Source organism: Podarcis muralis, chromosome 6, assembly GCF_964188315.1.
Source record: "Podarcis muralis chromosome 6, rPodMur119.hap1.1, whole genome shotgun sequence".
NCBI classification, from domain to species: Eukaryota; Metazoa; Chordata; class Lepidosauria; order Squamata; family Lacertidae; genus Podarcis; species Podarcis muralis.
This window is the reverse complement of record NC_135660.1, coordinates 85,269,798-85,287,300: the sequence shown is the minus strand read 5'-3', so window position 1 is coordinate 85,287,300 and position 17,503 is coordinate 85,269,798. Positions and strand designations below refer to the sequence as shown.

General features: G+C 44.5%; 1 protein-coding gene across 4 annotated transcripts in view; it reads left to right on the top strand.

Moving 5' to 3' along the window:
• The window catches only part of VCL (vinculin), an 87,921-nt gene that overhangs the window by 36,919 nt on the left and 33,499 nt on the right, over positions 1-17,503 (top strand). For all 4 annotated transcript variants that reach the window (XM_077930648.1, XM_028729081.2, XM_077930649.1 and 1 more), the window contains exons 4-6: positions 1,249-1,357; positions 6,739-6,861; positions 9,446-9,606. In XM_077930648.1, coding sequence (XP_077786774.1) covers positions 1,249-1,357; positions 6,739-6,861; positions 9,446-9,606 — 393 coding nt within the window. The remainder of the gene's footprint in view (positions 1-1,248; positions 1,358-6,738; positions 6,862-9,445; positions 9,607-17,503) is intronic.

The window sequence follows — 17,503 nt, the reverse complement described above, 5'->3', positions numbered from 1 at the left end:
TTAAAGCGAAGCTTATCAGCCATGCTATGAATATCCTTGGCACCTGATTTATTAGCAATTACTCTCCCATTTCTTATTGATACCATTGGAGATAATAGCTCTTGAAATTATGGAGTAGTTAATTTGCCTTCAGGGAAGCTGATTTCTGGAAAGTGCTCACTCTTTCCCCATCTTTCTGATTTTGATAGCGTGCTCTCAAACTTGCATTGTCACGCTGGAAATATTAAAGAAACGGTAATATAATGCAACGTTTGGCTGAAGCTTTAAAATGGAACATTCTCTCCCGTGCTGCGCTTAATTTCACACATTCAACAGTGCTCATATAGCATCCAAATATAGAAGGCATACATTTTATTTCAAGGGATTTTGCATTCATCGCTGCACAAAGAACATTACAGTGGACCCTCTGGATACAAATTTAATTCATTCCAGGGGTCCGTGCGCACCCTGAAAAATCTGTAACCAGAGGCACTGCTTCTGCGCACGCGTGCAGTGTGATAGAGTGCTTCTGCACAGTGCGATAGAGCGCTTCTGTGCATGCGCACGACGTGCAGAACGTAACCTGAAGGTTACGTATCCAGAGAGGTACGTAACCCGAGGGTCCACTGTACTTGAAAGAACATGGTGGGGAAAAAGCATCCTTGCAGTCATGTGCAACTCTGCAGGCAGCTTTTTCTATTGAGGGGTAATGGGTAGCGCATTGCACCTACCAGACATTCATCCCAGAGCAACTAAACGTGGTGTTTTATTGTGAGGGAAAACAGACCTATTGCAAAGTATGCGGAACGACACACGTTTGTTGCCCTGAAAACAAATACAGTGGTACCTTGGTTCTCAAATGTCTTGGTATTCATACATTTTGGCTCCCGAACACCGCAAACCCAGAAGTAAGTCTTCTGGTTTGCGAATGTTTTTCGGAAGCCGGACATCTGACGTGGCTTCTGATTGGCTGCAGGAAGCTCCTGCAGCCAATCGGAAGCTGCGCCTTGGTTTTTGAATGGTTCCGGGAGTCGAACCGACTCCCGGAACAGATTAGGTTTGAGAACCAAGGTACCACTGTATGCTGGAAAGCACCAGATGTTTGTTCAAATCGCTTCCACCATGCAGTGGCGTGTCCCTCCATATTGCCACTGATGTTGTGCATGCTCTGCTTTTGATCAGAAACAGTGCCTTTAACTTGAAGCCATGTTGGCCTGTTGTGATAAAAGGAAAAAACACTAATGATTACCTTTTTTATTATTATTTAAGGTCCGTAAAATCATTCGTGTCTGCAAAGGAATTCTGGAATACCTAACAGTGGCAGAGGTGGTGGAAACTATGGAGGACTTGGTCACCTACACAAAGAACCTAGGGCCAGGTTAGACGTTCCCAGTATTCCTCTTCGTGCATTCTAGCAATGTTTTTACCTGGCACCTTTAATAATGTGGAGATTTTCTCTCTTTCTCTCTCCTGAGCTATGGGAGGCACCATCGCTTAGTGGCCAAGCTCATGTCTTGCATGCCAAAGGTTCCAGCTTCAAACCAAAAGGCTCTACCCGAAGCCTTGTCCCTGCCAATCCGTGCCCAGTACTGGGTGCAAGGCCACTGCAGAGGAAGAAACCTCGCTTGTGAGAGTAAATAGAGCTAGAACTTGTTGGCTTGAAATGGGGCACTGCAAACTTTAGAGTCGCTGTTGATAATCAGTGTTCGAAATTTGCCAGGCACATTTTGCACCTGGCTATCGGCCACTTGCGACCAAATGAAGGTTCCCCGTCGCCAGGTTGGTGCCTGATGTCTCCACCAGCAGGAGGTGCGTGCCTGCAGATCCTTGGATCGTGACTGTTTTCACATACTAATACCACATCCTGTGGAATTCTGTCAATTAAAATGTTATCTACACAATCAGAATGAATTTCAGGAACCAAAAAGCCGTCTTGAAAAATACGGCTTTGGAGCCATTCCGTTTCGGCAACCGCTATCAGCATCAACATCAGCATCTGCGGTTTACAGAATAAAATCAAAATATAAAACCGCAAAATCTATAATCAAAATAAAAACAACAACCCAATACCCCCGCAAAACCTACATTTTAAAAGTGCATGGTAGCCCTTGTTTAAGGAGCCATTTGGCGCCTAGCTTATATAGCTGAGTTTCTAACGCTGATTGTAGTATTTCACCTATGTGTTTTCTTGAAGCTTGAGAAGTGTTACCTCCCTGGAGGTGCTATATGAATAAAACCTTTGCGATTTGTGCCATCCCCTGCATACTTTGTGAACCATTGACCCTGAAGTGGTAGCAGCATAGAGAGGCACTTAACCCCTTCCCCCCCTCTCTAACCAGTCTGCCAAAGCCAGCAAACAGTCACTATTTGTGGGTTATGACAGTGATAGCCCTGTTTTTAATTCATGTGCCAGCATCGTCATCATATAAATTGGCGGGGGACAGGATGGGATCACAAAATCCTTAACTTCTAAAGAGAAGAGTTGGATCCTTCCCTGCCCTATCTCCCTGGGTCCCATTGCTTCAGGTACTTTTCCTTCCAGCCTGACTCAGTTCAGGAGCTCTTTAATTCTGGCATGCCCCTACTGATGTTGAACTTAGCCCCTCTAGACCTCTCCCACTCTCCCCTTAAATATGAATGGGGCTGGCAGGCAAATACACAAATGCCTCTGTCGCATCCACTTTGACCCTGAGGAATGGCCAAGAGGAATGAACCGTTCTTGAGCCAGAAAAGGAGTCAGAAAGGAATTCAGAAGCAGGACGAGCAGACAGGCATTCCCCAGCTGGCTTGAAGCTGCTGGAACCTCTTTGCGTCTACGTGGAGCGGAAAATCAAGGGATTCTCCAATATCGATTAAAAAAATAAATGGTGATAGGGAAAGAAGCAAGCATGTCTCTGTGTTCAAGAGAGCTCCGCAGAAACACTGAATTTTTAAGAGCAGATGAAGGACAAAAATGGGGTGAGACCGTGTTGCTTGCAGCCAGAGACAATGTAAAGCATTGCCCACAGCAGCTGTTTCAGATATTTAATACATCAACCTGTCAAAAGTTGCTTTAAGTGAGTGCTTTGCTCTCAGCTTGGAGGGCAATGAGGTTTCCACCCTTTTTTATCGCCTGACTTTGTAATTTTCTGGGACTTCGTAGGAAGTGGAGTTTTCTCGCTGAAGGCCTGCCCTAGCCAAGTCGCTGGATAAATTCAAGACTCGGAATATATATTTTATCCTGGTGGAGGCCTCTGTTTAGATAACACTTACTCTTGTCGATATGTCTTCTATTCTGGGAGTTCTGTCTGCCTTTTGCTGGCAGGCCTTGCTTTCTTTACACTCTCTTCTCGCTCTCTGAATGTAGCGTGGCCTGAAGAGTTTGTGGGACAAATAGATTTGGGCCGCCAACTCTACTCCAAACTTGCTCAAATTATGGGATGCTGTTCCACTATCTGCCTCTACTCTTGCAATCCCATAGGCTGCCCAGTTGCATCAGATAACTGTTTATCTTTTTTTTTGTTATTCCCTTCCTAATTAAACGCATCATTAACGTTGGATATGCTGACCTGCATTTCTATTTCACGGAAACGAGATGGCATGAAAATGAAAGGAAACGTTTTTTTAAAACAGAAGCATAAAAATTAAGGGAAATAATTTCCATGTTTCTGTTTTAGAAACGTTTCCTGTCCTTTTTGTTTACGTGTTTTGTTTTGCTCAGTTGCTCTAGTAGTTTTGCTGTGGTTGTTTATTTTTCAATGGCTATCTAGGTCTGCTGGCTGCGGCCGCAGTCATCTCCTTCCTATTGCTGCCACCTTTTTGGGCATGACCTTGTCTGGTATGCTCATAATATTTGGATCACTGTCTCCCGAGAGATGTGCAGACGATAGTTCAGAGAATAAATATAATCGATGTGCTAAGTTGGGAACATATTAAGACTAGTAGCATTAAAGCCCTATACGGCCTAGTGGGACCGCCTCTCTTGGTATGTCCCAAGGAGGAGCTTACGGTCTTCAAAAAAACATCTTGGAGGTCCCAGGCCACAGAGAGGTTAGGCTGGCCTCAACCAGAGCCAGGGCTTTTTCGGTTGTGGCTCCAATCTGGTGGAACGCTCTGTCACAAGAGACCAGGGCCCTGCGGGACTTGATATATAGATATATAGGTACCACTGCAGCGGGAAGGTAAACAGCGTTTCCGTGCACTCTGGTTTCCGTCACGGTGTTCCGTTGCGCCAGAAGCGGTTTAGTCCTGCTGGCCACATGACCCGGAAAGCTGCCTGTGGACAAACGCTGGCTCCCTTGGCCTGAAAGCGAGATGAGTGCCCCAACCCCATAGTCGCCTTTGACTGGACTTAAGGGTCCAGGGGCCCTTTCCTTTTTACCTTTCTAGGGACGCGGGTGGCGCTGTGGGTTAAAGCCTCAGCGCCTAGGACTTGCCGATCGAAAGGTCGGCGGTTTGAATCCCCGCGGCGGGGTGCGCTCCTGTCGCTTGGTCCCAGCGCCTGCCAACCTAGCAGTTCGAAAGCACCCCCGGGTGCAAGTAGATAAATAGGGACCGCTTACCAGCGGGAAGGTAAACGGCGTTCCGTGTGCTGCGCTGGCTCGCCAGATGCAGCTTTGTCACGCTGGCCACGTGACCCAGAAGTGTCTGCGGACAGCGCTGGCTCCCGGCCTCTTGAGTGAGATGGGCGCACAACCCTAGAGTCTGGCAAGACTGGCCCGTATGGGCAGGGGTACCTTTACCTTTACTAGAAGACTCCTCTTCCACAAATCTGCATGTGGGTAAGCTATATGAGATGGTGACAGCACCAGAATGGAGCTTGAGAGGAGTGACATGTCTTCCTAGGACAAATTTGTGGGGTCACCTCATATATAAAGCAGCCTAAACTCCCCGCTCTGGAAAGTTCATTTAAAGCCTAGAATAGCATCACATGCAGGAGTTTCTCTCTCTCTCCCCCCTAACCAATATAGTGTGTATGGAATTGCTGTTTTGATACGCAGGATGAATTTAAGTCTGTCAGCCACTCCACATAGTGAATAATAATAATAATAATAATAATAATTTATAATTAATTTATTATTTATACCCCGCCCATCTAGCTGAGTTTCCCCAGCCACTCTGGGTGGCTCCCAATCAAATGTCAAAAACAGTACAGCGTTACATATTAAAAACTTCCCTGAACAGGGCTGCCTTAAGATGTCTTCTGAATGTCAGGTAGTTGTTTATCTCTTTGACATCTGATGGGAGGGTGTTCCACAGGGTGGGCGCCACTACCGAGAAGGCCCTCTGTCTGGTTCCCTGTAGCCTCACTTCTCACAATGAGGGAACCGCCAGAAGGCCCTCGGCGCTGGATCTCAGTGTCCGGGCTGAACGATGGGGGTGGAGACACTCCTTCAGCTATACTGGATAGGTCCCTTCAGATTTCATGTGTGTTGTTCATATTTTTGAAGATTCCCTCTTGTAAGAAGCATCTTGCATGACTAGCTCATCAGGGGGGACGGGCTGGGGGAACCTCTCTCCCTAATTTGCTAGTACCCAAGGGAGAGGGGTTTAGCCTATCCCACATCTTAAGTCTTATATGCAGTATGAAATGCTGTAGCCTAGAAATCTAATGTTTATTTCTGTATGATGTGTAGAACCTAATCAATAATCACACTTGGAAGCGCAGTATAAATTCTTTCTTTGTCGTGATGCTTGCAACAGCCTTGTGAGGTAGATCAGTATTATTGTGTCTGTATTGCAGATGTGAGCAGAGGCTGAGAGAGAGATTGGCTTGCCTAAGACCGCGTAGTTAGTTCATAGCAGAGGTGAATTTTAACCAGGAACACTTGGATCCATAGTTCAGCATCTTAGCACAGTAGTATGCCAGCTCTAATACATGGATATGTGGCATCATCATCATCATCAAAATTTTATTTATATCCCGCCCTCCCCAGCCAAAGCCGGGCTCAGAGCGGCCAACAATAGTAAAATAATACAACATTATAAAATCAATTCATTATAAAATCAGTTCAAATCAAATTGATGGCAACCATTGGGCTAGAGTTCTGTGAAAAATTACCAAAGGAGGGGGTCAGGCTGTGCCTTGGCCAAAGGCCTGGTGGAACAGCTCTGTCTTGCAGGCCCTGCGGAAAGATGTCAAGTCCCGCAGGGCCCTAGTCTCTTGTGACAGAGCGTTCCACCAGATCGGAGCCACAGCCGAAAAAGCCCTGGCTCTGGTTGAGGCCAGCCTAACCTCTCTGTGGCCCATTTGACTCCTATTATTATAAGAAGTTTGGGTTCCAGATTAGGCTACCCTTGATGTATGTTTCTGACATAAACTAAGCCAGGCATAGGCAAACTCTGCCCTCCAGATGTTTTGGGACTACAACTCCCATCATCCCTAGCTAATAGGACCAGAGGTCAGGAATGATGGGAGTTGTAGTACCAAAACATCTGGAGGGCCGAGTTTGCCTATGCCTGAGCTAAGCTAATAGCATGCTCTGTGTGTTTTGTTAAGCAGACATTTAATGAAATGTCCAAAGGGCCACAAATTGCTGATCTGATCTCTTGATTTAGTATTGGTTTTTTGTGTTTTAAAAATGCACGTTGCCTTAGAAAATAGCATATCTTGAACACTGGGGATATACTCTTTGAATTAATAGTTGTATAGCATCTTTGCAACTTCGGAAATGTAACATTTAAAGTTGTTGTTTGGTGTAATCTTCTCCTGCTTGAAATTGCAAAACCGTAAGGGAAATACTGTATCGCTTCATGACTTCCTTGACTTCCTTCACATAGGGATGACCAAGATGGCCAAAATGATTGATGAGCGGCAGCAAGAGTTGACTCACCAGGAACACAGAGTCATGTTGGTGAACTCCATGAACACCGTGAAGGAGCTACTGCCGGTTCTTATTTCTGGTATTATTTTTTGCTTTTCCACAAGATTAAAAAGTGCTCTGAAACGCATTGGCTTGTGTTTGTGCCCGCTTCATAAAACCACGTGGGAATAAAACTGCTCAGGTAAACGCACGCTGAAAGGCTTTGGAAACGGAAGCTTTCAGCATGCCTAGTAAACCGACTATGGGTAAGTTAAGCGAGTGGTTTTATTTGTGGCTGTCTTGGAAGAGAAGGTTGTGCCTCCCAAATTCTGGCTTGCATATCCTGTGCGTCTCCTATTTAAGCTCTCGGAGCTGATCTCACTGTGACATGTGAACTGATGGGCTATTTATATGCAATTATATCTGTGATGCTTCTCTGTAACTGAGCACTTTATTTACGGCCTGATTCTCATTGAGGTAGACAGATTGGTTTCCTCATTTAATGAGAACTAAGGAGAAAAGGATATATGCAATAGTATGTGCTGCTTTGCCATAGGGTAGGAAACCATAGGTGCTGCTGCTATTTTGTATTTAAATTACATGGGCTATAGCCCTCCACTGTCCCTGCAACCTTCCTTGCAAGCATTACAGTTGCTGTTGGTGGGAAGAGGCCCGTTCAGCTTGAAAAATAAATAACAATCGAGCACTTTCTGTTTCTCGTTGAATTGAAAATGCCTGAAATTAAACTGGATGTCATAGTAACTTTAATTAGCTTCAAATCTTTGCTTGCCAGAATGCCACCGATTTAATTTGAACAGTAATTATCTCTTCTGCGCACCCCACCTCCTTTTCCGCTACAAGGCTTACAAAGTGACAAATTTATCAAAATGCAATTACGTTTAGCTGACGCGCCTGAAAGGAAACCGAATAGAAGCAAAACATCCTATAAGAAAGACACGGCAACCAAAACTGACTTTAAGTCATGGCTGCCGAGCCCTTTAAACCTTGGAGAGAAGCTATGGTTTCTGCTGACCGTCTCAGAGAGGCAAAAGAGGGTCTAGCAGGTTATCTTCCGCAGTGAATTCTCCCTACTTTTTAGCGCAGCTCTTGAGATATAAAGTCAGGACCAGCCTAACTTCACAAGCAACCAAACTGGTACATGTGATCTGACATATGTACCTCATGACTTCTTTCCAAGGCCACAGAGGATGCTGTGGTGCAATTCAAGACGCTGGTGATCTAAAGGTTGCATCCCGATATCCCATAATACTGCATAGGATCAAGGAGGACATGCCTCTGTGTAGGGCCAGTACTTTGGCTAGCCATGCATTCAGTTGGTCCTGCACTGAGTTTAACACGGTATTCCGTGCATGAACTGGGCAGTTTGAGTGAGGCTGCTGCAGAAGCATCTTGGTACTGCATTGCATGCATTGATGGCTATGATGGACATCACAAACAATTCAAGTTGGTCAAACTTAAACATGCATCCTTGTTAAGTGCGCCAAACACAGTGGTGCCCCGCAAGACGAATGCCTCGCAAGACGAAAAACCCGCTAGACGAAAGGGTTTTCCGTTTTTGAGCTGCTTCGCAAGACGAATTTCCCTATGGGCTTGCTTTGCGATTTTTTTTCGCTCCCCCCCCCTTTTTCTAAGCCGCTAATAGCCTTTTAGCCGCTAAGCCGCTAAGCCTTTAATAGCCGCTGAGCCGCTAAACCGCTAATAGTGCTAAGTCGCTAATAGGGTTGCTTCGCAAGACGAAAAAACCGCTAGACGAAGAGACTCGCGGAACGGATTATTTTCGTCTTGCGAGGCACCACTGTAATGGGAGATGATCATCTACTGCAGAGGTGCACAAACCAGGCTTGTTTTTCATAATAATTTTTATTAGTTTTCAATCCAATAATAGACTCATTATAACAATACCACTTCTTCTTCTTCTTATTCTTATTGTTATTGTTATTACAATTATTAATACCAATAGTTCAAATACCGAATTATATAATTTTAAAAAGGTGCTAGAATTGATGGCTTGGTTATTCGCTTTATTTCTGCATTCCAAAATCTTACTAATTTCCATTACATTCTGGTCATCATAATAATCCCTTCTACAACAACTGCGATATTAATAACTTTTATTCATGCTGACACATTAAATGATTTATAAAACTGCAAGTGAGGAACTCAGACTATATCCTTGTTCTTCCTGTGTGTGGCTCAAACCAGGCTTGTTTGATCCATATATATATATTTTTGGTCAGATTGACAAGGCCTCTACCAACCAGAACCATGTGCAAATGCCACAACATTAGAAGTAAAGGACAGGGCTCCCCCGTGCACGCTGTGAGCTTAAGAATTTGTTTTCAGTATCAGAACTGAACTCAGCTCACAGTACTTTCACTCAAAAGTCTATTCTGGTTAGCTTCCTTCATTTTAGCAGCCAGATTTTAGCCTAAAAGAAGTTGCTTTGTTGTTGCTCTTGTCAAACAGTTTGGCATCACAAAGCTTTGAAGACCCACTGCAAATCACCCAGAGATCGACCTATATATCTTTTATCTGGCTTCTGCCCATCCCGGATCTGCTGTGATCATAACTTAATTATTCTTCCTGGTTTTAGCCAAAGAGGCGTTTTGTCCAGCATATTGCATAATAACCTCCTGATAGGCTTTTCTGTGTAATCTTCGCAGCTATGAAGATTTTTGTAACAACGAAAAATTCCAAAAGCCAAGGGATAGAGGAGGCCTTGAAAAACCGCAACTTTACAGTGGAGAAGATGAGTGGTGAAATAAATGAAATCATCCGTGTTCTGCAACTCACGTCCTGGGATGAAGATGCTTGGGCTAGCAAGGTGGGTTTTTTGGTCCAGTTTCGGAACAGCAGTAGAATTCTCCAGTCCCAGTTACCGTACCTGGTTTCAAGAAAACGTAATCCTTACTTGTAACAAGTCACAAGGTGATGCTGGCTGATTTGGTGTAAAATACCTTCTCTAAGATGGTGTTGAATAAATACTTTGTTAGTAACAAGTAAGTTAGCTATAGAGGGACGTGGGTGGCGCTGTGGGTTAAACCATAGAGCCTAGGACTTGCTGATCAGAAGGTCGGCGGTTCGAATCCCCGTGACGAGGTGAGCTCCCATTGTTCAGTCCCTGCTCCTGCCAACCTAGCAGTTTGAAAGCACATCAAAGTGCAAGTAGATAAATAGGAACCGCTCCGGTGGGAAGGTAAACGGCGTTTCCATGCGCTGCTCTGGTTCGCCAGAAGCGGCTTAGTCATGCTGGCCACATGACCCGGAAGCTGTATGCCAGCTCCCTCGGCCAATAAAGCGAGATGAGCGCCGCAACCCCAGAGTCGGTCACGACTGGACCTAATGGTCAGGGGTCCCTTTACCTTTACCTTTAAGTTAGCTATATTAAGAATATAACAGCATTGCTATGCCTCCTTCAAACAAGCGAATTGTATTTGTATTTTAATTATTTTTTTTAATAAAAAAATTGGCATCCCATTAGGAGAACAAAGTAGATACCTCAAATTGTGTGATACTCCAAGCCATGGTTTGGAGGAGAGAAATTGAACTATGGGCTTGAGTGTGGCCTGCTCCCTGCCCCTTTGGGTGCAGATTCCCTCTTTGTTTCCTGTGGATTATGTAATCATAATTTGTTCTGATCTCCAAATCGACTTATGCTTAGCACATACCCTGCAAACCAGAATTGGAACCTCCACTTCAGACTCTGATTTTTATTTTTAATTCTTGTTTGGAAAGTTCTAGCCATAGTTTGCCAGTGTGGATGGCATGGCAAAGTCTAGTTAGAACTGAACTGGAATGGAAGAGGGGCCCCTGTAAGCCTGTGGCTTGTTCATAACCTGAATTGAGGCACTCTAGTTTTTGTAGCAGCCCGTTGATTTTCAGTAGCGCTTACTCCCAAGTGACTTGACTCAATTAAGATCAAGTTCCTTTGAAATCAATGGAACTTACTTTGTATGTGGTATGAACTTGGATATGTTTGATGCAAGTAAATGATATGAAAAGACAGTTCCTTTTTTTCATTTTGTAGCAGTTCTTGAATTGCACACAAAAAGCACCAGAATTACTTGTATACTGAAGGATCCCAAAAGATAACTTGTTCAGTGACCTTGGAATGTAGGTGGAGGTGCAAATAGGAAATTATAGTTCCTGGACTTAATGGTAGAGGTGGGCTCCTTAGATAGCCATGCGAATGTTCACATTTCTCTTCTTCCCATCCTCACTGTCATTCTTTTCTTTATACCTGCTTCTACATCACTCGTGTATTAGAGCAAAAGACGAAAACAAAAAATCAGCTTGTGAGCCCTGATAAAAAAGATAGAGAGAGGAATACCCTGAGAATGTGCTGCTTCACCTTTTAAACTCACTTAAATCACCACGACTGCAGGAATAAACAGAGTTTGCTTTTGCCGCAGCATGTTAACTGGGGAGAACGAGCACCATTTTGTGGTTGAAAGGGAAAATATATTCATAGCTGTCAATATTTCCCTTTTTTAAAGGGAAATTCCCTTATTCCAAATAGGATTCCTCGCAAGAAAAGGGAAAAGTTGACAGCTATGAATATATTAATAATAAGAAGTAATAAAATGAGCGTCTTTAAACATGCACTTGTCCACTCATCTGCCCACCTGCTATGAAATGCAATAGAAGTCCGAGGAAAAGATGCTGCGATGGTCAGCATCGTCTGACCCATGTGTGGACAATAGGGTCTGCTTGCTTCTCCCACTCTCCAAGTGGTTATTTGGGAGGGGGTTGGCCTGTAGGGGCCATGGGCTTTGGCCGCAAGGTCCTGCTCTCTAGCTGCACCACTGAATGAACGCAGACTAATCTTCTGCATCTCCTTAGCCAGTGTTTCCCAGACTTTGGTCCCTGGCTATTTGTGTACTACAACTCCCATCATGCCTGACCACTGGTGCTGCCAGCTAAGGATGATGGGAGTTGTAGTCCAACAACATCTGGGGACCCAAGCTTGCCCTTGACCATTGGTAAAGATAATTGATTAAGAGAGTCAGCGCAAGTGGGGAGAAGGGGATAGTACTGTTTTCAGAAGCGTATATACCTCCTTGTAAAATGCAGACTAAGAATTCCCATTCTTGCGGTTTTCTCAATATCATTTTAAAAAGCACCTAAGTAGCCAGAGCAGCTGAATATGCAGAATTCTACATTCCACCGATCAGATGCATTTAACTAGTTTTGCTGGAGGATGAGAACCCTGAAACATTTGTAAATGGGACACGGTGACAATGAAATTGAAAGTGGAGGGTGGACTCCACCCCCCCCCCCACAACTGCAGATCCTTTAGCTAGATGGCCAAGTTAGTTAGGAAACCTAAAAGACGGAATGATGTTTAGTCCTCCTCTTACGGAAGTGTAAACTGGGGGTCTGAAGGAATGTAAATGGCAACGTCCTCTGCTTGATAGGAAACCGCCTTACATTGAGTTACTGTTAGACCATTGGTCCCTCCAGCTCATTAGGTCTGTTCTGGCTGACAGAAAGTCTCTCTGGTTTCCTCTCCAGTCTTTCGTGGAGATGTCAGGGATTGAACCTGTGACTATGTGCAGGACCACTGGCCTATGGCCCCTCCCCCCCATTCATGCATTTTGAAATCAAAGTGGAGAGCCTGCGGATTCTCCTGTCTTCTTCCCCACTGGTGGTTGAGGAATAGCTATCTTATTTGACTTTTCAAAGATAACAGTGCAGAGCAGGTTGCTTGCATGCGCGTGCCTGTTGCCTTTCCATGATTCCTAAACCCAAGTTAAGTCTGAAACTCACTTGAATTTTAATCAAAAAAAGACGTGTGGTCCTTCTTTTTCTTCCTTTGGAAATTACATCGACTTGCCTTTCAGTTGACTGACACTCCTGACTTTGTTGTTGATAGCTGTGGAGGCAAACCCCTAAGGAACCCCTTAGCAATGTGTTGGGTTGGGCTTCAAATCCATTGTTTCCAAAAAGAGGCTGTTGTGGCCTGGGAACTACAACTTTCACAGTCCATTAGTTTAACTTTATATCCATCACTCTTTTATTGTGAAGCAATACTTCGTCTACCTTTCATGACTCCTTTTGTTTTTCTGTTTCTTTCCTCCGTTTCTATTATTCTTTTCTCGCCTTTTAGAAGGTAAGACCCTCTTCCGCAACCCACAACCTCTACCTTTCGTACTAAAACAGAAGAGCATGGTCATGAGTTGTTGTTGTCGTGCCGTGTGCAGACTGTGTGCTGTGCATTTTCCTGTGTGCTGGTTGTGACACTGTACTCACTCCTAAAGTATTAAGATTCACTTAAAGCATTGCCAGCTAGGCTGTGAGGTATGGAGTTGTTTATGAGGTGGTGACATCCACCCCATACTATCTCAAGGCGTGCTAATGTGGATTTGATGACGACAGGCTTCCTGGTGGATGCAAAATCTGCCTCTGGGATTCTTGCTTCTGAAACATATAACCATCTTGATATCTCGGAGTAGGTGTTTGCATTGACTTTGCTTTCCCCAAGCAAAGTAAAAATAAAAATTAAAAATTCAGGAAATGCTTTAGCGACAATTTCAGTTTTGTGAAAGGGAGGCGGCTGTTTGTGAACACTATAGTGGGACTGCCATGTAACTGGAAACAGCTGGGTTTTATTTCCCCCTGAAAAGTACCACTATTACTATAATCACAGGGAGATTAGTATTTATTATTCGACTGCTGATTGTTGTGAACCGAGGAAAGCAGCTGTGTGTGTTCTGGATATCATATGTATTCTTACAGGGGTTTTTCCAGAAGGCTGGCAGCAGGAACAAAAACTGTTCAGTGCAGAATCCGATGCAGCCACACCCCAAGGCCTAGGAGCTTGTCCGGGTTTCCCACGGCATTTGAAAAATCCTGCCTTGCATTAAAAATGGCTGGTATTTTTCTGCTGAATGGCTTTCTACCAACCCACCCCCATTGTCCATATTTGGGTATTACAAATACTCTTGTTAGGGGAAACTTAGCTTTTTAGGCATTGGGAGTGGATGTGGTTTCTAAAAGAGGGGAAGAGTTCATCCAGCGATATCAGAATGGGTTCAAAGAGAGCATATTGCGTAAGAAGCACCTGTGAAATAGGGGCATCTTCTGAAATGGAAAGGCTTTCAGATGGAAAGATGCCCAAGAACAATCCTGACTGTAGCTCCCGTTTCCTGTTTAGTAAGCTCCCCCCAAAATACCTGCTGGCATTTAGAATTCATTCTGAGATATATTTATCGCTGAACTGCCAAGGTACTAACTCAACCGATAGATCTTTCAGAATGAGAGCTTTCGTACTCTGCACTGGGAGCTGCTGTGGAGAACAAAGGAATCCGTTCCTGGGCTTTATACCTTTTTAGAAGGAAAATGTTGACTAGCCTGAAAAATCCACCCACACCTTCCAACTATTAAGCTGCAAACCAGGAGCTCAATATGGAGTTTTCCCTTGGCTTGTCTGCCATTGAATGGCTTGTATTCATGGACCAACATCTCCCATAGGGCAGCAGTGGGGCTTCTTCTGCACATATTGGATTGCAGCCAATATTTCTCTGTGCAGGCTTATAATATTTAATCGGCGTTCTTATATCCTGTTGCTAAGCTTTGCTGCTATAGATTACCTGTCAGTGATGTAATTTCTTGATCTGTCAGAGAGCAGACTAAGAAGGTTGTTGTTTATCCTCTCATTGCCTTCCTTTCCCCCCATCCACACCTAAGACTGTAAACTCAGTAGGACTTGCTTCTGCACAGTCAAGTATATGATTGAACTGTAAGACAACTAACAGATTTTCTTTTGATGGTTATGCGAACATTTTAAGTCTGACCATTTGAAAGGAATTCTACTTGAAGTTTTCTACTTGCAGTCAAAGCAAAAAGCACATATATTCGTACCTTGGTTCTCGAACATAATCCGTTCCGGAAGTCCATTCAAATTCCAAAAACATTCAAAAACCAAGGCACGGCTTTCAATTGGTTGCAGGAGCTTCCTGTACTCAATCAGAAGCTGTAGAAGCCACGTCTGATATTCGGCTTCCAAAAAACATTCACAAACTGGAACACTTACTTCAGGGTTTGCGGCATTCGGGAGCCAAAATGTATGAGTACCAAGGCGTTTGAGAACCAAGGTATGACTGTATTGCTAAGATTGTACCATTGCAGAATGCAGGTGTGTGTACATTGAAATATTCCCCCATGTCACATAAACCCATACCCTCCCAAAAATTTCCAATGAAAATAAGGATACCCTATTCAATAGTAGGGGACGTGGGTGGTGCTGTGGGTTAAACCACAGAGCCTAAGACTTGCCGATCAGAAGGTCGGCGGTTCGAATCCCCGTGGCGGGGTGAGCTCCCGTTGCTCGGTCCCTGCTCCTGCTAACCTAGCAGTTCGAAAACACAACAGTTCAAGTAGATAAATAGGTACCGCTCCGGCAGGAAGGTAAGCGGCGCTTCCGTGCGCTGCTCTGGTTCGCCAGAAGTGGCTTAGTCATGCTGGCCACATGACCCAGAAGCTGTACACCGGCTCCCTCGGCCAGTAAAGTGAGATGAGCGCCGCAACCCCAGAGTCATCCACGACTGGACCTAATGGTCAGGGGTCCCTTTACCTTTATTTAATAATAATAATAATTAGTTTGTGCTCCTTTTGTCTTGGGGGGGGGGTGTAATTTGAATTTTGAAGACGGGGGAACGATACTGTGCTTTTTCTCTCTGTGTGATTCTATTCTGATTAGTTCCCAGAGAGAAAATCCCCGAGCTGCAAACGGGATACCTTCTTCAGATTAATCCTTGTTGCCCTTTTGATTTTAACCTGTAACCATCTAGATGCTGTGTAGTGTCTTACAAATGGACTACATGGGTTTACCCTTCCCTCCCATTTTAGTCTGCAGTATGTGAATTAGATTCCTAGAAGGTGTTCCGCTCTTGTTGGCTGTATGCTCTCCAAAGATTCTGGTACCAAGAGACGTTGGAGAGCCTATACGTGGTGACTAACTTAGCACTTGTGTCAGAAAGTTGGGCTTGGTGTGTTCCTTCGAGCGTTGCCTTTTTTGGTAATGAAATGCAGATATGGCTCAGGCCCTCCAGACTATATCACTTCATAGATATTAGAGCCTGGCTGGCAAGTCATCTGTATAAAGGGGCCATATTGTTTTGCATCAAGTGAGAGCTTGAAAGGCCAGTAATGTTGACTTTACCTGAAAACTTGCTTCTCTGCCATGGCAAAGGGAAGAAGAAGAGTTTGGATTTGATATCCCGCTTTATCACTACCCGAAGGAGTCTCAAAGCAGCTAACATTCTCCTTTCCCTTCCTCCCCCACAACAAACACTCTGTGAGGTGAGTGAGGCTGAGAGACTTCAAAGAAGTGTGACTAGCCCAAGGTCACCCAGCAGCTGCATGTGGAGGAGCGGGGAATCGAACCCGGTTCACCAGATTACGAGTCCACCACTCTTAACCACTACACCACACTGGCTCTGGGTCCTTGTAACTCCTTCCTCCTCAGCATGAACCAACACAAACTTGGGCAGACCTTTCAGATTAGGCCGCTTTCCCTCCGATATTGGCTAAGAATTCCTGAAGCATCTCTCATACCTGCGGACGACAAGCTACACACTGCCAAGCACCTATGGAGCATAAGTTCCAGCTACAGCTTCTGTTGCTGTGGAGGTGTTGATGGAGAATCACCTTCACCTGCATCTTGGCTCATGCAGTAGAAAGCACCTGAGGTGCATTGTAAGAGGGGTCCGTGTCCTTGGGTTTGGATGAGGGGCAGCCTGGGAAACAGAGTGAACCCCTGGTCAGCCAGTTGCCTATTCTTTAGAGGAATAGTTGCATTTTCTAAGCAATTAGAAACCAATCAATCTTTTACATTCATCCTTTGATCGTACTACCTACTTCCGAAGGCTCTTTTCCTGTGAAATAAATATGTTAAAGCTGCATTTCTTGCTATTGTTGCTTGCAGTATATATCATATTGCTGATCTTGCCCAGGCATGAGTCTCTCTGTGAATTGTTTGCTTGTCACTTTGGGTTGCCTTGGGCAAGATAAAACAACTAACTAACCAGTGGCATTGGGGGAGGGGGGCACCGACCAGGAAGTGACAATGGAAGGACTCTTCTTATCTCTGTGGCTGCAGTCTCCTGGGTGATATTGTTAGGTAGTTGAATGCGCATGTGTACTCTGTCCATTTCTCTCCCACCCACCTCCACCTCCGCGTGGCCTGGGGAGTTGGCAAACCATGCTACGACACTGTAACTAACTGAGAGATAATACAGTGGTACCTCGGGTTACATACACTTCAGGTTACATACGCTTCAGCTTACACACTCCGCTAACCTAGAAATAGTGCTTCAGGTTAAGAACTTTGCTTCAGGATAAGAACAGAAATTGGGCTGCAGCAGCAAGAGGCCCCATTAGCTAAAGTGGTGCTTCAGGTTAAGAACAGTTTCAGGTTAAGTACAGACCTCCAGAACGAATTAAGTACTTAACCCGAGGTACCACTGTATAGTAAGCAGCAGAAGATTTGGGGGGTTTTGGAACACTTATAATGTGACGTTGCAGTTCATAAGTAATCAGTTAGTTATGATTCTGCAAAATGAGCCTCTGAAGATGTTTGTAAATTTATTCATGTATTTTAGGGGATTTTAAATGTAATCAGTATGAACTGCATGAATTAGAAGGATGAATGGGAGCTGGAAATAAAAGTGAGCTTGATGAGATTGCAAAAAATGGAAAATAGGAAATAAATAGGACTT